The sequence below is a fragment of the Schistocerca gregaria genome, chromosome 5, assembly GCF_023897955.1.
Source record: "Schistocerca gregaria isolate iqSchGreg1 chromosome 5, iqSchGreg1.2, whole genome shotgun sequence".
Lineage (NCBI taxonomy): Eukaryota > Metazoa > Arthropoda > Insecta > Orthoptera > Acrididae > Schistocerca > Schistocerca gregaria.
The window spans coordinates 276,923,788-276,946,774 of NC_064924.1; the positions used below are offsets into that span (position 1 = coordinate 276,923,788).

The 22,987-nt window shown below is 39.8% G+C and overlaps 1 protein-coding gene across 1 annotated transcript in view; it reads right to left on the bottom strand.

Annotated features, from left to right (window-relative positions):
* The window catches only part of LOC126272307 (uncharacterized), a 50,640-nt gene that overhangs the window by 16,378 nt on the left and 11,275 nt on the right, over positions 1-22,987 (bottom strand). The window contains exon 3 of the mRNA XM_049975081.1: positions 10,137-10,340. Coding sequence (XP_049831038.1) covers positions 10,137-10,340 — 204 coding nt within the window. The remainder of the gene's footprint in view (positions 1-10,136; positions 10,341-22,987) is intronic.

Here is a 22,987-nt window from a genome sequence, read left to right on the forward strand (position 1 = left end):
CACTGACTGTCCCCTTTTTCCATTGCTGCCGCAATCCAGCTGCAGCTGTATCAAAACTGCAGTGAAGCTAAATGTTGCACGTTTTGTTGGCACCACCGATCGTGGATAACGTCAGCATGTCTCTCACATCTCCCCTCTCCACAATGGTCTAAAATATTCCCTTAATTCTGCCACCACCCTTGATGCAAACCGTCTGTCTTTTGTGCCACTTACAACTTGTTCAGACACATCAAATGTCAATAGGAAGAAAACAGGTCAAAGTCAAGCGAGATTTCAAGTAATAATGAGGAAATAAGGTAAACGTCAGTAGCAAGAAACAAAAAACTGGGACATTTTTACCCTTGATCGTATGGGTATCTCACAAGGGGCTACGAATTTACAGTGTAGAATCACAAAAAACGTAATTCAAAGTTCCTCTGTAATTATAAAGGCTTCAGAGGAGTATCTGTCCGAACACACTTTTCAAAGGGATCACCGCATAAGAGTATCAGTGGATTTTAAATGTGGTATTGATGAGTAACTGACACTAAGGACAAGTCACTGTATCATAGGTGTGAGAGTAGAACTGCAGAGCGTTGAGTTGATTGCAGAAAAGATGGCATGAGTAACACTAAAAGGCAACGGGGATTCATGTATTCCTCATGTGCTGCAATCCGGGAGAAGTCATTCGAGTCATTGACCTTAAGAATTTGTAATCTTGCTGTCCAATAGATAATTGCGAGTGCTGAAAACACTCAGCAATGTAAAGGGCAGGAGTGATAAATGAAATAGTTCTCCCAACTCCTGATAAAATATGCCTCTACTTGAGGAAGGTATAAGCTGCAAATCATTACACAGGCATAGTGTTCGATACTAAAGGCAGCATCCTTGAGTACGGTATCGGGTACTATAAGCTCGCTAAAAGTGGACGACTCTACTAACATCTACATCCATATTCCGCAGACACCCAACAGTGAGTGGCAGAGAGTACCTTGAGTACCTCAATCGGTTCTACCTTCTATTCCAGTCTCGTATTGTTCGTGGAAAGAAAGATTGTCAGTATGCTTCTGTGTGGGCTCTAGTCTCTCTGATTTTATCCTCATGGTCTCTTCGTGAGATATACGCAGGAGGGAGCAATATACTGCTTGAGTCCTCGGTGAAGGTATGTTTTCGAAACTTCAACAAAAGCCCGTACCGAGCTACTGAACGTCTCTTTAGCAGAGTCTTCCACTGGAGTTTATCTATCACCTCCGTAACGCTTTCGCAATTACTAAATGATCCTCTAACGAAGTGCGCTGCTCTCTGTTGGATCTTCTATCAACCCTATCTGGTACGGATTCCACACCGGTGAGCTGTATTTAAACAGTGAACGAACAAGTGTACTGTAACCTACTTCTTTTGTTTCCAGACTGCATTTCCTTAGGATTCTTCCAATGAATCTTACTCTGGCATCTGCTTTACTGACGATTAATTTTATAAGGTCATTCCATTTTAAATCACTCCTAATGCCTACTGCTTCCAGTTGCTGACCTGCTATATTGTAGCTAAATGATAAAGGATCTTTCTTTCTATGTATTCGCAGCACTTTACACTTGTCTACATTGAGATTCAATTGCCATTCCCTGCACCATGCGTCAATTCATTGCAGATCCTCCTGCATTTCAGTACAATTTTCCATTGTTACAACCCCTCAATATACTACAGCATCATCCGCAAAAAGCCTCAGTGAACTTCTGATGTTATCCACAAGGTCATTTATATATATATATTGTGAATAGCAATGGTCCTACGACACTCCCCTGCGGCACATCTGAAATCACTCTTACTTCGGAAGACATCTCTCCATTGAGAATAACATGCTGCATTCTGTTATCTAGGAACTCTTCAATCCAATCACACAATTGTTCCAATAGTCCATATGCTCTTACTTTGTTCATTAAATGACTGTGGGGATCTGTATCAAACGTCTTGCGGAAGTCAAGAAACACGGCATCTACCTGCGAACCTGTGTCTATGACTCTCTGAGTCTCGTGAACAAATAGCGCGATCTGGGTTTCATATGATCATCTTTTTCGAAATCCATGCTGATTCCTACAGAGTAGATTTCTAGTCTCCAGAAAAGTCATTATACTCGAACATAAGAGATATACGCCTATAGTTCGGCACATCTGTTCGACGTCCCTTCTTGAAAACAGGGATGACCTGTGCCTTTTTGGAATGGGTCTCCTCTAAGAGACCTATGGTACACTGCTGCAAGAAAGGGGGGGGGGGCGCCAAGTTCCTTCAAGTTCCTTCACGTAGTCTGTGTAAAATCGAACTGGTATCCTATCAGGTCCAGTGGCCTTTCCTCTTTTTAGCAATTGTAATTGTTTTTGTGTCCCCCTGTCATCTATTTCAATATCTACGATTTTGTCATCTGCGCGACAATCTAGAGAAGAACCTACAGTGCAGTCTTCCTCTGTGAAACAGCTTTGGAAAAAGACATTTAGTATTTCGGCCTCTGGTCTGTCATCCTCTGTTTCAGTATCATTTTGGTCACATAGTGTCTGGACATTTTGGTTTGATCCACCCACCGCTTTGACATAAGACCAAAATTTCTTCGGATTTTCTGCCAAGTCAGTACATAGAACTTTACTTTTGAATCCATTGAACACTTCTCGCATAGCCCTCCTCACACTACATTTCACTCCGTGTAATTTTTGTTTGTCTGCAAGGCTTTGGCTATGTCTATGTTTGCTGTGAAGTTCCCTTTGCTTCCGTAGCAGTTTTGTAACTCTATTGTATCACGGTGGCTCTTTTCCTTCTATTACGATTTTGCTTGGCACATTCTCATCTAATGCATATTGTACCCTGGTTTTGAATTTTTCCACTGATCCTCAACACTATCTGCACTTGAGACAAAACTTTTGTGTTGAGCCATAAAGTACTCTGAAATCTGCTTTTTGTCACTTTTGCTAATTAGAATAATCTTCCTACCTTTTTTATATTTACGGCTGGAATCATCGATGCTATAACTGCTTTATCATCACTGATTACCTGTTCTGCGTTAACTGTTTCAAATAGTTCAGGTCTGTTTGTCACTAGAAGGTCTAATATGTTATCGCCACAAGTCGGTTCTCTGTTTTAACTGCTCAAGGTAGTTTTCAGATAATGCACTTTAAAAAAAATTCACTGGGTTCTTTGGCCCTGCCACCCGTTATAAACGTTTGAGTCTCCCTGTCTATATCTGGTAAATTAAAATCTCCACCCAGAACTATAACATGGTTGGGAAATCTACTCAAAATATTTTCCAAATTTTCCTTCAGGTGTTCTGCACAACAGCTGTTGAGCCAGGGGGCCTATAGAGACATCCAATTACCATGTTTGAGCCTGCTTTAACCATGACCTTCACCCAAATTATTTCACATTTCATATCTCCGTTAATTTCCTTCAATACTATTGCACTTTTTATCGCTTTAAAGACACCTCCCCCTTCATTGTCTAGCCTGTCTCTGCGGTATACATTCCAATCTGAGTTTAGAATTTCATTACTGTTTACATCTGGTTTCAGCCAACTTTCTGTCCCTAGTACTATGTGGGCATTGTGACCATTTATTAATGAGAGCAGTTCTGGGACTTTTCTATAGACACTCCTGCAGTTTACTATTACCACATTAACATTGTCATTCCCTGTTGCGTTTTGCCTACTGCTACATTGTCGCGTCTCACGAGATGTCTTGTCGGGCCTAGGGAGGGAATTCTCTAACCTAAAAAACCCACATGTGCACTCCACACATACTCCGCTACCCTTGTAGCTGCTTCCTGCGTCTAGTACACACCTGACCTATACAGGGGGATCATACATTTCTCCACCTGATAGCAGAGGTCGGGAAATTTGCACCCATAATCTCCGCAGAATCGTCTGAGCCTCTGGTTTAAGCCTTACACTCGGCTCCAAACCAGAGGACTGCAATTGGTTCTGGGAACGACACTACAAATAGTTAACAGTGGCCAGCTCCTCCTGCGTCCGTACACAGCAGTCACACATCCTATCCACCCTAAGAAATCAACAATTTACTGTAGAGAGTTAATAATCAACTTTTAACTAGACTGCTAATTCACTAAAGGCTGCTGATAGCTGACTAAACTGTCGTTACTAGACACTTCTTGTTGGAAACAATGAAAATAAGTACTAATGTGCCAATGCTTACTGAAGCCTTTTTCATCTTTGTTCAATTATTTCCAAAGATAGCAGTTTTTTATTGCAGGAAGGTGCTCTTCCAATAATCACAATACTTGCAGTATGCAGCATGTATGGTGGAGAAGAGGAACAAACTGAGTTTAGCCAGATGGTGATAATGACCACTACAATTCCATTCCATGATCAACTATAGGGGGAGAACAGGTATAGTGAAAGAGAAAGACAGATAGGTTACATTGTTGTTCGTTGGCTGGGTACCCATACAATAGGTGTAATATCCACATTTTCAGGTATTTCACTATAAGGGATGATTCAGTCTAAGAGCACCAGTGAAAGAGGCTTTTGGTTTACTTGTTATCCTTTCTTTTCTTCTCTGGAAAATTTTATTTTTTGAAGACTTGTCAAGTTTTATGCCCAGGTAACAGGACAATTTAACTGTTTTATGTCCTGGTGCTTAATATATTCTCCTACCGATCGTTATTTATGTGCAGGTCCAGTTTAATTATGGGAGGAGGCTGTCCTTTGCATCAAGGATAGAGGGTTTCCAGCTGCAAGAGGAGAGTTGTATCCACTGACTCGGTATTGGTGGAGTTCAAGGGATGTGCTAATCTCCTCCTCCAGTGGCTTACTGATTTAGCGGACAGTCCACGATTGAACAGATTACCTGCTAGCTATAATTTTTATAGAATTTGTTATCATACTAGCTCTCTCTCTCTGGGATGGGGCACTTCAAAAGCACTTCGCAGTACGTGTGTCTTCTTGTAACTTACTTTCCTTTTTAAAAATCAAACAAACTTGCCAGGAAATGTGACTGTCCATGCAATTTACGAACAAAGCACATTGTTCACCTGTGCAATCGCTTGACGACGATGTCAGTATTTGGTTTGAGGGGCGCTCCACTGTGGAGTTATCAGGCCCATACAAATTCCCAATATTTTCACTGTCCAGCCTTACCACTTTCCCCACTGATGATGAAATGATGATGATAACACAAACACCCAGTTCCCAGGCAGAGAAAAATCCCCAACCTAGCCAGGAAATGAACCCGGGACCCCATGATCCAGAGGCAGCAACACTAACCACTAGACCACAAACTGCAGATGAGCAATCATCATGTGCAATTCTGCTATAGTTTCCTCAGATGGGTCATGAAGATCAGTGACATCATAAGTGACCAAAACAGAGACATCAGAAGCAGCTCATGAGTGGCACCCCATAGGGCTTAAAGTCAAATCTTTTCAGGTAATAATTGTCCTTCAAATGACAACATTAAGGCACATGTGTAGATCTGGTTTTCCTGGCAAACAAAATGAATGTTTCCAGAATGAGATTTTCACTCTGCAGCGGAGTGTGCGCTGATGTGAAACTTCCTGGCAGATTAAAACTGTGTGCCCGACAGAGTTTAAGTCTCGGTCGGGCACACAGTTTTAATCTGCCAGGAAGTTTCAAAATGATTGCTACTTTCATGTTTGTTCCAAGTTATCTGGCAGAGTGGATCATTAGCTCTCTGTGAAAGATAATATCTTGGCTCATCTTATACTTTTTGTATGGGGTAATAGTGACAGGAAGTCCTCTGAGCTTGGTGTATGACAGCAAGCTCTCTTAGCTTGGTGTAGGTCCAGAGTGCTCAAGAGTGCACTTCAGTCACCACTGTAATAAATAAGGATCCATTCTCCAGTTTTTCCAGGGTAACTGCTTTGCCAAACTGATCTTTGGAATTCACAGTTTTGTTGGTGTGATGGAGTCATTATTTGTCTTAGTGTAAACTTATCACAGACATGGGAAAGTCACAACGTTGGGATCACAGATTTACTTCAAATGCTGTACACCTTTAGTAAGCCATTAAAACAATATAATGTACAAGTAGTAAGGAACAGTAACCTGACAATTCTAAGAAAATCACAAGAGAAGTTTTACATGTCTATTAGGTAACTGATGTATCTGTATGAAGGTACTGGCCGTGAGAAGTCACTGTGGTCAAGTGATTAGCATTCGCATGTTGCAATACGGTTGTAGCTGAGGCAACGGTTCGAGTCCTGCTAACACTTATTTTAATCTTTTTTTTTCATCACTGGTTACATTATTTAATTTATATGACATTTCATTCGTAATATAGTGGGGAAAAAGGGGAGAAAAAAAACCATGTGCATTTTCATGAAGTTGTAGTGAATTTCATATGTTGCTTGGCTATTTACTCTCTGTAATTAAATTTTCAATAACAAGGGATGGGCTTGGGAAGCCCAAGTCAATTTTGATAAATAATTACGCAAATGACGTTATTCACAATCAGTAAGTCACAATGTGAAAGATCACAAGGGTAATGTACAATTACTCATCATATGTGCTTGCGATATCACACGTGGTAGGATGGTATTTGTCATGCAGACATGGGAAACATAAATTGAAACTCCATGCAAATACACATGGCCTTTTTTCCATAACATTACCTCTCAAAAGTTATATAAATTAAATATGAGAAGTGATGAAAAATAGATTAATAATTAAGTTTGAGCAGGAGTTGAAGCATCGCCTCATATTTGTTTGCCTTATAAAGCTCGAACGCTAATTACCTGATCACAATAAGCTCTAACATGTGGCACCTACACACATACATAAGCCACATAACAGACACATCCAACTTCTCTTGCAGTTTTCTCGGAACTGCCATAGTGCATCTTACTACTTGCACATTATGTTGTTTTAATGGCCTACTAAAGATGTACAAAATAAATCTGTGATCCCAACATCGTGGCCTCCCCTTGCGAGTAAATTGTTTGGATTCTCATTGCATAGCCTGTTCATCATCCAAATGGCGGGTGGCTATGGAAGGTCCAAAGTCAGAGGGGATTATGGGTCTCTACACAGCTGTTATTGCTGCAAGTTTAATTCTTTTCATTTGCACGGTGCCTAGTCCATTTGAGAGCTGTTCCCATAGCTGCCACAAGGGAAAAATCGTGTCCATTTGGCTTGACGACCACTGCTCAGAATTCTGATGCTCCAAAAGGGCATGCATTTGCTCTTTGGCGTATGTGGTAAGGTAGCAGCTCACGAATCAACCATGCAAGCTGTGGGCTGTAAATGGGCAACACTTGAGAGGGTAGGTGGTGATGACCCCTATCACTTTGACTTTTTGGCAGTAGTACTGATTCACATAGTGAGAATGTGTAGATGACCATTGACTACCATAGTTTGCATGTGATCTAAGGAGTCTTTTCTTATATGCTCCAGACAAGTTAAAATTTCGGAAAAAAGGATAAAAAGACAAGTCACATTTGAAAAGATGGTCGATAGTTTATTTTGCCAAAAGGCTGAAATAAGAAAGCAAGCGGAGTAGTCCGAGTCAGAACCAAAGGAAGTCATACGGACACTGAGGTAACAGTGTCCAAGGAGAATCTGAGAATGGTGGAATTTCAGCATATGATGGGGAAAGAAATACGCTGCAATGGCATATAGCCTCATGCCAACCATGCACATACCCACAAAGAAAGCTACGGACCCTACTAACAGTAGGGAAAGAGGGGCCTTGGGGTGTAACAATACAAAAATCTTATCATCATTTTGCCTGTTCTTTCAAACATACGTGTTTATTGATATGAACTTAATGAGAGATGAAACTTTGTGGCAGATTAAAACCGTGTGCTGGACCGAGACTCGAACTCGGGACCTTTGCCTTTCGCGGGTAAGTGCTCTACCAACTGAGCTACCCAAGCACGACTCACGTTCCATCCTCACAGCTTTACTTTTGCCAGTACCTCGTCTCCTACCTTCCAAACTTTACAGAGCACTTGCCCACGAAAGGCAAAGGTCCCGAGTTCGAGTCTCGATCCAGCACACAGTTTTTATCTACCAGGAAGTTTCATATCAGTGCACACTCCACTTTAGAGTGAACATTTCATTCTAGAAACATACACTAGGCTGTGGCTAAGCCACGTCTCTACAATATCCTTTCTTTCAGGAGTGCTAGTGCTGCAAGGTTCGCAGGACAGCTTCTGTAAAGTTTGGAAGGTAGGAGATGAGGTACTGGTAGAAGTAAGGCTGTGAGGGCGGGGTGTGAGTTGTGCTTGGGTAGCTCAGTTCGTAGAGCACTTGCCCGCAAAAGGCAAACGTCCCGAGTTCGAGTCTCGGTCCAGCACACAATTTTAATCTGCCAGTAAGTTTCATATCAGCGCACACTCCGCTGTAGAGAGAAAATTTCATTCTAGATTAATGAGAGATATGTAAACATAGCTGGAATAGCAACAACATTTCACAAGAATTTACATCACAGTTTCAGTGGAAATGAAACACGAGGTCTGTGGAATATTCTGCAGTAAGAGCACATTTATTCAAAGAGTCTTATGAAGGAGTATATGGGCTGTCTGAAGATCAGTTGGATACAGTTGACATTTCTACATTCCAGCAGCAACATGTTAACCTTGTCTGCTACTGACAAATCTTTTACAATTACTATAAGCTGGAGGAAGTAAGGATACATAATTTATCGCTTTTCAAAAGTGATTAAGTTGAGACACCTTTGACAAGTCAGGGCTTTTTACTACATAGCTCTAAACATCACTTCTGCCAGAGATAGGAGAAAGTGACTATGCTGGTAGTGTCCAATTACCATAAATAGTCATATCTAAGAAATACAACTAAATACTAACAGAGAATTATTGAAACAAAATATCTAATAACAGAACATAAATTGAGCAGATTCAGGTTTGAACCACTACAGCAACAGAAATCTTATACTTAAATGAACAGCACTAAATTATGTAGCTTTTAGCTGGATAAGAATCAAAAATTGGCAACTACACCAACTAAAGAAGATGCTTTGTTTGACTTGTTTTTGATATGCATTGATTTCTTTTTAATATTTTTGCTTCCCTTTTTGGGAAATGCACATACAGTAAAAGTAGTATGGTCTCGCCCAAGCAAGCACTATGAATACTGGTTTAAGTAGTCAACTGAACAACCTGCAGAGACCCTTTCAGACATCTTAAATTTTTTACATTTTTCTTAGAATACATTTACTCGTAAATAGTATTTGATTGGTAAAAACAAAAAGTTTAGCTGAATTGTGATTCACACAATTTGAGTACATTATAGGAAAACAACAACATAAGCCTCTTAAAACCTATTGCTTTTATTGTATTTGGCATAGGGTCCAAATATAGGCTAGTGGAGTTGCGAATGTAGATGAATGCAACAGTCTGGTTGTCAAAACTTTGGCAAAAAATGAAGACTAAATACAACTGAAATCACTATGTTTTTTCATAGAGGAACAGAGCAAGGATACAGTGCAGGTGTACACTCCATAGGAAAAAAGATTGTGAATATGGAAGACATCTCAGTCAAAACAGTAAGGTATGTTTGAAAACTACACAACATAATATTTCATGGATTCATTCAAGGTCAAGAGTCTGATAAATATTAGCATTACAGAGAAATTTTATAGCTAAAGCAGAACAAAAATCCATCAACAATCCTTCAATAGTAAACTTTGTGTATGATGAGAAATAACAGATCACATATTAGAAGAATGGGCTAAAAGCCAACATGTTCGTGCTAACCATTTTCTAATGGAAAAGAATAGAACAAAATCACTTGGCAAGGACCCTTCATCAAAAATAAAACGAACTTTACATGGTATGACAGCCCTAAATCATTAGACTCATGAAGAGCAAAAATATGTTCAAAGCTGGAAACAAACAGACTTATTTGGCATGATGTCTGACATACAGATTGAGAATTTATGTAAGAGAAGGAAGGTACATCAGATTACATATGACAACAAATTCAGAGACTTGGAAACAATATCGAGAATACACTGCAACATTAAACAAGGCACTGGCTGTCAAGGCTGGGGATGCGAGATAAGTGGAATAGATGTGGTTTTACAAATACGAAAAATTTCTATTTCAGTAAGATTTCTTCTGAATTGTGCTTTGCTTATCTTTATTCTCTCCGTATCGGTACAGAAGATGTGTATACTTACTTTGCCAAAGATCCTCTTTTCGTTGTAATTTAACACTGTACTCACTGCCAGATTCTTTGTCAGTTTTAAAAAAGTATACCGTAAAAATTTTGCTGTCCTCATCATTGATGTCAATATATATGTTCAGATTTTTCTTGTAGCGGTGCATAGCCTGGCAATGTGCTTCCCATACTTCTTTCATCTCACTCACTTTTTTGTCCCTTTCTGCAAAAAAGAATTAAATATGTCAGTGTGGGTGTAAATAGATGTATGCAACAATAGTTTAAAATGTTATATTGATTCCATTATTTCAGTCAAGCAAGGTTCTTATTCCAGTAAATCATATACCCCATTCAATTCTTGAAGCTCCTGTACAGTAAATTCGCATATAGGAACTATTGCAAATCAATAAGAGGCTGGATGTATTTACAAAGTAGCTTATGGAAGAAATAATAAAATTATGAACTTCATTAACATATAACATATAAGATTTACTCCTCTCATTTCTACAAGAAACCTGTATATTCGTACAAACCAGCAGATAATAGAATGTCAGTACCTTCTGAATACATATCTGGTTATTCCATGTGAACTGCCCAATTTTAGAAATCACCCTCACTTCATATTATGATCATACATGGTATCAAGATGCCTATATATGTTATAAGCAATTCCACAAATTCTTAGCTCTATATTTATAGTACTCTGCCTTCAGAAGCCGTCGAAGTCAAGGCTGCTGAAATTTCAAGATGAGGATATAAAAGTTTTAAAATGATCTCTCTCATTGCAGAGTTAAGCTACACCGATCAGCTGGAACGTTATGTCCATCGACGTACTATCAATATAAACCTGTCCAGACGATAATAGCCTCACATGGCACATGCACAGTGCATGTAGTATCAGTGAGAATGGGAGAATAGGGAAGCCTTGCGATCCGAGTTTCACCAAGGGCAGATTGTCATGGCCCAGAGTCTCGGCACGAGCATTTCGGAAACTGCACAACTTGTCAGGCATTTGGCGAGTGTTGTTGAGAGTGTCTTCAACACATGGCAAAACCAAAGTTAAACTATGTCCAGACGTCATGAGGTTGGGTGGCCACCCCTCATTACAGATGTCAGATATCTGTAGGTTAGGCAGACTGGTATAACAGGACAGGCAGCGAACTACGGCGGAATTAACATCAGACTAACACTGGACGGAGTTCACACATGAACACAGTGTGCCGAACACTCTTATCGAAGGGCCCACAGCCGATGACCCACGTGTGTGTCAATGCCAACACCCTGACATCGGCAACTACGAATGAAATGGGCACATGACCACCAGCACTGGACATTGGTGCAGTGGCAGAGCACTGCATAGTCTGAGGAATCCCGATACCTTCTTTATAAAGTTGATGGAAGGACGCGAATCCATCGTCTTCTAGGTGGTGGTGGTGGTGGTGGTGGTGGTTAGTGTTTAACGTGCCGTCGACAACGAGGTCATTAGAGACGGAGCGCAAGCTCGAGTTAGGGAAGGAAATCGGCCGTGCCCTTTCAAAGGAAGCATTTAGAGAAATCACGGAAAACCTAAATATGATGGCCGGAGACGGGATTGAACCGTCGTCCTCCCGAATGCGAGTCCAGTGTGCTAACCACTGCGCCACCTCGCTCGGTGTCTTCTAGGGGAGCAGCTCTTTTACACCTGTTCTGTGGGACAAGGACAAGCTGGCAGCGGCTCAAATTATGCTCTGGATAACATTTACATGGGCATCCATGGGTCCAGAGAAGCTCATGCAAGGCATCATGATGGCCAAGGAGCATCGAACACTGGTTGCAGAACATGTACACCCCTTCATGACAATCATGTTTTTTGACGGCAGTGACATTTTTCAACAAGATAATGCCATGCCACAAGGCCAGGAATGTGATAAAGGGGTTCAAGGGACAGAGTCGCGAGTTCCAATTGATGTGCTGGGCCCCCCCAACTCTCTCAATCTGAGCCCAATTGAACACATTTGGGATATGATAGAATGCAGTGTCAGAGTTCAATGCCCCCCTCCCCTTCCCTGAATTTACAGCAATTAGGTGACTTGCATGTGCAGATATACAACTCCCTCTAGCAACCTAACAAGGCCTCACTGCTACCATGCCACAATGTGTCGCCCATATTATCCGTGCCAAAGGTGGACATATCGGCTATAAGGCAGGTGGTGATACTGTTCTGGTTGATCAGTGTTCATACTGTGATTTGGCACACTAGTTCAATAGTTTGGATAGTATTAGATAAACTTCAGGGAGAAGAAATAAAAACTTTGAGGTTTGTTCCTGACATTCTAATTCTGTCAGAGACAACAAATGATTTTGACAAGCAGCCGAATGTCTTAAAAGAAATTATACATTGGACAAAAATGTAAAGCAGTGACAATAAAACTGATCAAATGATTTGATACTTAATTTTTTTGATTGGGAAATGAGGTACTGAAAGTAGTACACAAGTTTTGCTATTTTTTCAGCAAAATAACGGATGATGGCCGAAGTAGCAAGGATATAAAAAGCAGAGTGGCTATGGTACGAAAAGCATTTCTGAGAAACAGGAATTTTTTTTTTTTACATTAACACACATTTAGGTTTTAGACTGTATTTCCAAAAGATATTTGCAGTATAGCATTGTAAAGAAGCAAAACATGGACAATAATCAGTCCAGACCGAACGAGAATAGAAGCTTTTGAAATGTGTCATTACAGAAGAATGCTGAAGATTAAGTGTATAATTTTCATACCTAATGAGGCGGAACTGCCTTTAATCAGGGAAACTAGAAATTTATGGCACAATTTGAGTGAAAGTAGAGATCAATTGATAAGATACATCCTTAAGTATGAAGGACCCATTAATTTGGTAATGGAGGGAAAAGTGGAAGGTAAAAATTGAACAGAGAGTTTAAAAGTCAAATACAGTAAGCAGAATCAAATGGATGTGGTTGTGGCAGTTATTCATAGACGAACAAGCACTTGCAGTACACAGTAGTGTAAATAGCTGCAATAAATCCGTTGTCAGACTAAAGACAACAACATTAAGGTAGACAAGTTTTAAGAGCTTTGACATAGTATTCATCACACCAGGGGCTCTCAAAATTGTAAGTAAATATCATAGCAATTAAAAATGTTCGATGTCGAGCACAATTATTTCATGAAAAAGAGAATCCTGCCATAGAAAGCTCTGCCTTTGGGGGAGGTTTGTTCTCGTGAGCCACTCCATGGGATCTGTAAAATTTAGCTTATATACGTGGATGGTTATTGGGGTAAACAGGTAGCAAAATTTAATCCAAATCAATTCTTCCTTGGTATTTAGGCATTTTTAACTCCATCTTGGAAACAGCACCTCCAACGTAATTTGATCAGTATTCATGTGAAACAGCAATTTTATATCTCTACAAAACACCTTATTTAAATTTTGATATTTTTTAGATATGCCCAAAACTATCTTATTATAGCCTGATGAGCAAACGTTGCAAAGCTCTCTTTCACATAACTTATCTTTAAAACTTATAAGCTCATTTTGAATTAACATGTAAATTCATCAAAGTCTATTGTAAGCAAGGGTCAGTTGCTTATCCTAGAGATCCATATCACCCAGAAATCACACCCGATATTTAGGCAACTGTAGTCCCATATAATGTACTTTCTCGAGGTTCCCAAGCCTGTAAGCGGATTAACTGGAGGAAGTTGTCAAGACTCATAGTAGGGTGTTCAGCTAATATTCTCTAACTTGAGGTGGTTGCCTAACAAATTCCAAAGTGGAATCCTGTCAACAAAATCACCTACACACATGCCCAAAGTCACCTACATGGTGATGTAAGTTAAGGTCTCAGGTATCACACCCTGCAACCATCCAACCTGGTGGACCCACCTTGCCACAAAAAAAAACAGAATTTCGCATCATGCTCTACAGGAACGGTCTCCACACCACAGCCCGTGGACTGACACCAACCTGCGAATACCAGCAATCCGGACCACAGTAACGGGTCACACATGCCTGGTGTCTTCCCCGCCATAATTTTTTTTTATTACAGTCGAACCTTGCTCATCGATCACCTCCCATAACGAATGATTCGCACAACCAGTAGGTGAAAATCCAAGAAACTGTCTCACTAAACGAACGATGTCTTGCATGAAGTGTGTGGTAATTGTTATTTTTTCAGTCTTTAATAAACATTTCAAAAACCATCTCCTGGTGCGGGTCAGTCTGTTTGAGCACTAAAGCACGCATTCTCTTATCAACTAAAACTCTGTAAAGTAGAAGCGCTGACAATGCTCTCTTCAGTCAGCTGTATTGGTCGCAATGCACCTCGTGCTACAATTGTTGTCACCCGTACCACTACTCGGGCTCCTGCAACAGTGTTGCTGATTCTCTGTAATAATGATGCAAGATCTTTCCCGGTCCCCTGATCTTTTTATAGAGCGTGTGACAAGATTTGGATCCACAACCTTCTGCATCTGAGGACCATACAGATGGTTTCAAGAGTTCAATGCCACTGCTGGGGACTTCTCCCTTTTCCTGTGGAACACATGTTAGGGTTTCTTTCTGTTCCACTGGCTTTTGGAGCACAGGTGCTGTACTTAGTGTAATCTTATCTTTGTGGCCAAGATGGGACCAATAAGTACAGAGCTGAAGTATCTCTAGATTCTTAATACTGGTTCTTGAAACTTTAAAAGTAGGTTTTCACTGGATAGTTTACATCTGCTTTCAAGTGTGTGCCAATTTAGGACTTCAACATTTCCTCAACACTCTCTCATGAACCAAACAGACCTGCAGCCATTCATTTCAACCTTCTTTGTATACAATCAAATCTCCCATCAGTCCTATTTGATAGGGGTCCCACACACTTGAGCAAATTCTAAGCTAGAACAACCAAGTGATTTGCATGCATTTTCCTTTGTAGACGTTGCATTTTGCTCAGCATCCTGTCAATGAACCGGAGTCTGCCATCTGTCTTATCCACAATCTTGCATATGCAATACTTCCATTTCGTATTCCCATCAGTTGTTACAATCAGATATCTGAACAAGAGAACCTTTTCCAATGGTGACTCATTGATGATGTAATCATAGGATAACATTTGCACTCAGTTTGTGAAGGTCACAATTTTATATTTCTGAACACTTGCAACAAGCTACCAATCTTTGCACCAATTTGGAAGCTAATCGAGGTCTAACCGGCTGTTTGTGCAACTTTATTCATCTATTATTGCAAATGTTAAAAACGGAAAAACTTCCTAATGTTCTGCAAAATTATATTTATTTGGTCACGAATTGACTTTCGGCTTCTCGGGCCATCTTCAGGTGACAATTGAATGTTGCAAACAGAGATAAACATGGTGTGTGATTTGCACAGATATTATTTGTACACAAGACACAAAAATAGTCAAATGTTTAAACAGCAAAATATTACAACGATTACATTAACTAATAAAGATGTAAACAAATTTTTTATTTGGACATACATATAGCAAATGATGAGAAATAAAATGAATTTACAGTTTGGATCTAGTATTCGTAATGAAAACTTTAGTTAGCAAGGGGGAAAATGAAAACAGTCTGATCATTTAACGCCAATCTGGCATTCTGTACCATGTGTTTCTTGATATCCGTTATTTGCAGTAGAAAACCATCCATATGATGTAGAATGTGAAGTTTTACATTTGGTCAAAAAAGCAGAAAGATACCACTACTGGAAGTAGCGGAAATCAAGAAACAAACAGCACAGAATGCCAGCGAATGAGACTCAATTTCCATTTTTCCCCTTCCTAAATTAAGTTCTCATTACACATACTAGATTCAAACTGTAAATTCATTTTGTTTCTCATCATTTGCTGTATCTATCTCCACATAAAAACTCGGTTTACCCCTTTATTAGTTAATGTAATTGTAATATTTTCCTGTGTAAACACTGTCATTTTTGTATCTTTTGTACAAATAATATCTGTATAAGTTGCACATCACACTTATCTCTATTTGAAACATTCAGTTGACACCTGAAGGTGGCCTGAAAAGCCGAAAGACTGTTCATGACCAAATAAATATAACTTTTCAAAATACTAGGAAGCATTTTCCTTTTTAATATTATTATCATGTTCTGCCAAGCATCAACGGAAAACTCAGTTAATGTTTAAGCTATTATTTCATTACAGATAACTGAAATTTCTACACAAAGTCTGGTTATTATTGTCAATGCATTCCCATACAATCAATAGGTGACCCAACACACTTCCCTGGGGCATGCCTAAAATTACTTTTACTTCACCTGACAAATCTCCATGCACGACAAAATGCTGTGATCTACCTAGCAAGAAATTCTTAATTTAATAACAAATTTCGCTTGATATCCCAAGGAATTGTACTTCTGTTAATAGTTGTTGGTGTCTTACTAAGTCAAATGCTTTTTGGGAGTCAAGAAACATTGCATCTACTTGAGTGCCTTGATCCATGGTTTTCAGGACGTCATGTAACGAAAATGCAATTGGGTTTCACAGGACTGAGGTTTTTTGGACTTCGTATTGGTTGACATGGCGGAGGCCTTGGTTCGAGACACCTCACCTCATAATGTGTGAGCTGGGAAAATGTATTAGGATTCCACAACAGCCAGCGTCAGTGAAATCAGGTGGTAGTCTGGCTGATCACTTCTGCTACCCATCTTGTAGGCGAGTGGACCCATGTTTTTTCCTGTCAACAGACATACTTCTTTGTTCATGGAATCTACGGTTATTATGTTTAAAGATCTAACTCAGTTGAAAATTCTGTGTATAGTCTGACAAATTCCTCTGTGTCCTTGAGCCTTGTTTAATTTTACTGATTTGAACTATTTCTCAGTCCCAGAAAGTCATATTACTATATACAAAACTAGGTCTACCTGAGTTCTTGGGATCTATTCCAGAATGCCAAGTCTTGTAGGCGATGATATTTCAATCAGCGAAGGATTCAAGTCCAGAAAGGGAAGCATTTTCACAGCGGATTATAGCAAGTGTTAACCACCCCTTGCCAGCTGCTCCCATGGTGACGTCCAGTGAGAAATTTATTCGACAACCACGAAAGAACATAGGTCCATTCAGAATAACAGACTGTGCAGTGCCATTGGTGCCAAGTTTATTTTCTAGACTAACTATGTGTTTGTAGACAGGCATGCGGTGGCGGCATTGACGGGCACACGTCAACGAGGCGTAGTACTTCAATGCTGTTGCAGATAGAGCTCACAGCGAAATGGTTCCACTGGTGTGCACTGCCCGCAAATAAAGGGAACGCGTGACCTTGGTTACGTAACGTGACTGATAACGGAAAGACTCTGCATGCACCAGCGAGAGAGTGTTATAGTGTACACGCACTGTAGTCTCACTGACAGCACACAACTGCTGGTGCGCAGGCCTGGCACCCAGCCAGGCGGGTTGCATCACCGTCTGCCTAGGCGCTCAGTGCGGCACTATGTTTTAGATTTTTTTTTCAAACTGTTCCATCCTTGAGCCCCCGATTACCAGATGTACATCTAGCAGTTCTCAGCTGACACCCCCCGTTTCTCAGTCCCACTTTACAGCATTCATTTGTGAAGTGGTGTGACACGTAAAAGACTAGCACTTCTCTATCATCCTTAGTAAAGGAACAGTTGCTAATGAAGTTCAGCATTTGCATTTTGCTTTGCTACCCTATATTTCAGCATGTGTGTCATCCAGGAGTATTTGGAAACTAACCTTTATGCCAGTGACAATCTTTACAGATGATCACAATTTCTTTTGGTTTTGTGAGAGGTAATTTGGTGAGAGTCTGCTGTTGTAGTCCCTGAAGGCTTCATGTAATGCTCTCTTGATAGTCAAACACATTTCATTCAGCACCTGTTTATCAGCAGTCTTAGGCTTTCTTTCCTATCTATTATGCAGTAGTCTGTTTCTTCAGTATATACCACACAGAATAATTTCCCTTCATGAACTGTCCCACTAGATATATACATCCAGTGAACAAGTTCACGGTCACTGACACCAATTTATCAAATCAAATCAAATTTTTATTGTCGTTAAAGAACTTAGTGTTGTAATAGACTGTCAAAAACACAAGGAAAGGTATAAAAAAAATACAATACATACATACAGCTTTTTTAAGGTACCAATTAGTTTTTAAAAAATATACAGAAAAGTATTTACAGTTATACATCTCCTTGGATCAAATTTGTCACAGAATATGATACTGCCTATATTTTCACTACATGCTATAACCATAATTCATTCTGGAGGCATCTCAAGTTTTCTTCGAATTCCAAAATGTTGTAGGTTGTATTCAGAACCAGCCAATTTTTTAGTTTCTTCCCTAGTTGCTGTACTGGCATTTCCCTCAGTGTTATAGGCAGTTTGTTGAATAGCTTAATAGTTATGGCAGTTTTTTTTTTGGTCTTACCTGGGGCGTGTCAATGTAATGTTTATTTCTTATGTTGTGTGAATGTACCTCCCGCTTACTGTGAAGTTACTCTGGTTTTCTTTGATGTGTATCAGACAGTGGTATATGAATATTGCAGAGAAAGTCATTATTTTCAGCTCCCTGAATACTGGTCTGCATGATTCATTGTCAGGTAAGCCCTTTATACCTCTAACTGCCCTCTTCTGCCACTTAAAAACTTCCTGAGCCCCTGAAGAGTTTCCCCAACGTATTATGCCACAGATCAGGTGTGAGTGGAAAAATGCACAGTATGCCTCTAACATTTGGCTCTTACTGACAAGTTCTCAGCTTGCGCAATAAAAAACTACTCTGGACAGTTTCTCGCATAGTTGTCATGTTTGTTCGCCCCAGTTCAAATTCGGATCTAAATAAATTCCTAGCAGTTTGACAGATGTGTTTACCGTCCCTTCTTGTTTCAACTCACTCAAATGAAAATATATTGTCTCTGTTTTATTGCCATTTAAGACCAATTTATTGCTTTGAAACCATGTGGTGGAGTTTTCTACCATGTCTGTATTTTTGTCCTGTAAAGTTTCCAGATTTCCATCTGATGTTATTAAGGTGATGTCATCAGCATATAGAATTGATTTGTCTGGCAAGTTATGTGGTATGTCATTGATATACACTAGAAAGAGAAATGGGGCAATTACTGATCCTTGAATAACTCTGGTTTCTATTTTGAGTATGTCAGATAGTTGGTTCTAAATTATGACCACTTGTTGCCTGTTATCAAGGTATGATTCTATTAGCGATAACTGTGAGCCCTTTATTCCGTACAGTTTTAACTTAGAAAATAAGATCTCATGGGAAATAGTGACGACAGCCTTACTGAGGTCTAAGAGTGTAACACAAGTAATTAAATGAAGCTTGAAATTGGTAACAATCTCGTTGATGATATTGTCTACAGCTTTAATGGTTGATTTACCTGTTCTAAATCCAAACTGAGCATTGTTAAATAAATTGTTCATTTCAAAGTACTTCAACAGTTGTGTTTTCATGCAATATTCAATGACTGTTGATAAAATAGGGACAATCGAAACTGGTCTGTAGTTATTTGGACAGTCTCTGTGCCCTTTCTTGTGGATTGGAACCGTGATAGTCATTTTTAAACAATCTGGAAAGACTCCCTCCTCAAGGATGCAATTTATGAGATAAGTTAACATTAGCAATATTGTGCTGAGATTTGTTTCAATATTGCATTAGAGAAACAGTAATAATCCTCGGTTTTGGAGTTACTCAATTTTGCAATTATTTCAGACACTTCCCTAAGGGTGACTTGTTTCCAACTAAAATTTAATCCCCTAGTTCTATCTGCAGTATAGTTGCTCACTCTATGTTTACATGTTAACTCGTGTTTGTCAGTGGGAGTAATATTTTTAACACTATTTACAAAGAACTCATTAAGTATGTTAGGTGCAATAGGCATTGATCCTTTCTTACTTTTCTTCCTAATTCTTTATTGATAACTGCCCAGGCAGCTTTACACTTTTTTTTAGAATTATTGATAAAATTTTCATTGGCTCTTATCTTGGCTGCTTTTATTTCCTTTCTATAGACTTGTTTGGCCTGGTATACCTACCTTTATCTGCCTGGTTTCCCTGTTTGGCTTTTTTATGAAGGATGATTGTAACCTTCCTATGGGCTGCAAGTTCTGGAGTGAATCATTTGCAACTCTGTTTCCTTTTCAAGTTATTTTGGTTATTTAGTACCTTTGTTCTCTTTGGACAGTATTTAATAATATTAAAGCCAATTAAAGCTGCATGTCCTCAGGAAAAATTACGGCTGTAGTTTCCCCTTGCTTTCAGCCGTTCGCAGTACCAGCACAGCAAGGCCGTTTTGGTTAATGTTGCAAGGCCAGATCAGTCAATCATCCAGACTGTTGCCCCCCCCCCCCCCCCCCCATGAACCATGGACCTTGCCGTTGGTGGGGAGGCTTGCGTGTCTCAGCGATACAGATTGCCGTACCGTAGGTGCAACCACAACGGAGGGGTATCTGTTGAGAGGCCAGACAAACATGTGGTTCCTGAAGAGGGGCACAGCCTTTTCAGCAGTTGCATGGGCAACAGTCTGGATGAATGACTGATCTGGCCTTGTAACACTAACCAAAATGGCCTTGCTGTGCTGGTACTGTAAACGGCTGAAAGCAAGGGGAAACTACAGCCGTAATTTTTCCCGAGGGCATGCAGTTTACTGTATGGTTAAATGATGATGGCGTCCTCTTGGGTAAAATATTCCGGAGGTAAAATAGTCCCCCATTCGGATCTCTGGGCGGGGACTACTCAAGAGGACGTCGTTATCAGGAGAAAGAAAACTGGCGTTCTATAGATCGGAGTGTGGAATGTCAGATCCCTTAATCGGGCAGGTAGGTTACAAAATTTAAAAAGGGAAATGGATAAGTTAAAGTTAGATATAGTGGGAACTAGTGAAGTTCGGTGGCAGGAAGAACAAGACTTTTGGTCAGGTGAATACAGGGTTATAAACACAAAATCAAATAGGGGTAATGCAGGAGTAGGTTTAATAATGAATAAAAAAAATAGGAGTACGGGTAAGCTACTACAAACAGCATAGTGAACGCATTATTGTGGCCAAGATAGACACGAAGCCCATGCCTACTACAGTAGTACAAGTTTATATGCCAACTAGCTCTGCAGATGATGAAGAAATTGATGAAATGTATGATGAGATAAAAGAAATTATTCAGGTAGTGATGGGAGACGAAAATTTAATAGTCATGGGTGACTGGAATTCATCAGTAGGAAAAGGGAGAGAAGGAAACATAGTAGGTGATTATGGATTGAGGCTAAGAAATGAAAGAGGAAGCCGTCTGGTAGAATTTTGCACAGAGCATAACTTAATCATAGCTAACACTTGGTTCAAGAACCATAAAAGAAGGTTGTATACATGGAAGAATCCTGGAGATACTAAAAGGTATCAGATAGATTATATAATGGTAAGACAGAGATTTAGGAATCAGGTTTGAAATTGTAGGACATTTCCAGGGGCAGATATGGACTCTGACCACAATATATTGGTTATGACCTGTAGGTTAAAACTGAAGAAACTGCAAAAAGGTGTGAATTTAAGGACATGGGATCTGGATAAGCTGAAAGAACCAGAGATTGTACAGAGTTTCAAGGAGAGCATAAGGGAACAATTGACAACAATGGGGGAAAGAAACACAGTAGAAGAAGAATGGGTAGCTCTGAGGGATGAAGTAGTGAAGGCAGCAGAGGATAAAGTAGGTAAAAAGACGAGGGCTGCTAGAAATCCTTGGGTAACAGAAGAAATATTGAATTTAATTGATGAAAGCAGAAAATATAAAAATGCAGTAAATGAAGCAGGGAAAAAGGAATACAAACGTCTCAAAAATGAGATCGACAGGAAGTGCAAAATGGCTAAGCAGGGATGGCTAGAAGACAAATGTAAGGATGCAGAAGCTTATCTCACTAGGGCTAAGATAGATACTGCCTACAGGAAAATTAAAGAGACCTTTGGAGAAAAAAGAACCACTTGTATAAATATCAAGAGCTCAGATGGAAACCCAATTCTAAGCAAAGAAGGGAAAGCAGAAAGGTGGAAGGAGTATATAGAGGGTCTATACAAGGGCATGTATTTGAGGACAATATTATGGAAATGGAAGAGGATGTAGATGAAGATGAAATGGGAGATACAATACTACGTGAAGAGTTTGACAGAGCACTGAAAGACCTGAGTCGAAACAAGGCCCCGGGAGTAGACAACATTCCATCAGAACTACTGATAGCCTTGGGAGAGCCAGTCCTGGCAAAACTCTACCATCTGGTGAGCAGGATGTATGAGACAGGCGAAATGCCGTCAGACTTTAAGAAGAATATAATAATTCCAATCCCAAAGAAAGCAAGTGTCGACAGATGTGAAAATTACCGAACTATCAGTTTAATAAGTCACGGCTGCAAAATACTAACGCAAATTGTCTACAGACAAATGGAAACACTAGTAGAAGCCGACCTCGGGGAAGATCAGTTTGGATTCCGTAGAAATGTTGGAACACTTGAGGCAATACTGACCTTACGACTTATCTTAGAAGAAAGATTAAGAAAAGGCAAACCTACGTTTCTAGCATTTGTAGACTTAGAGAAAGCTTTTGATAATGTTGACTGGAATACTCTCTTTCAAATTCTGAAGGTGGCAGGGGTAAAATACAGGGAGCGAAAGGCTATTTACAATTTGTACAGAAACCAGATGGCAGTTATTAGAGTCGAGGGGCATGAAAGGGAAGCAGTGGTTGGGAAAGGAGTGAGACAGGGTTGTAGCCTCTCCCCGATGTTATTCAATCTGTATATTGAGCAAGCAGTAAAGGAAACAAAAGAAAAATTTGGAGTTGGTATTAAAATTCATGGAGAAGGAGTAAAAACTTTGAGGTTTGCCGATGACATTGTAA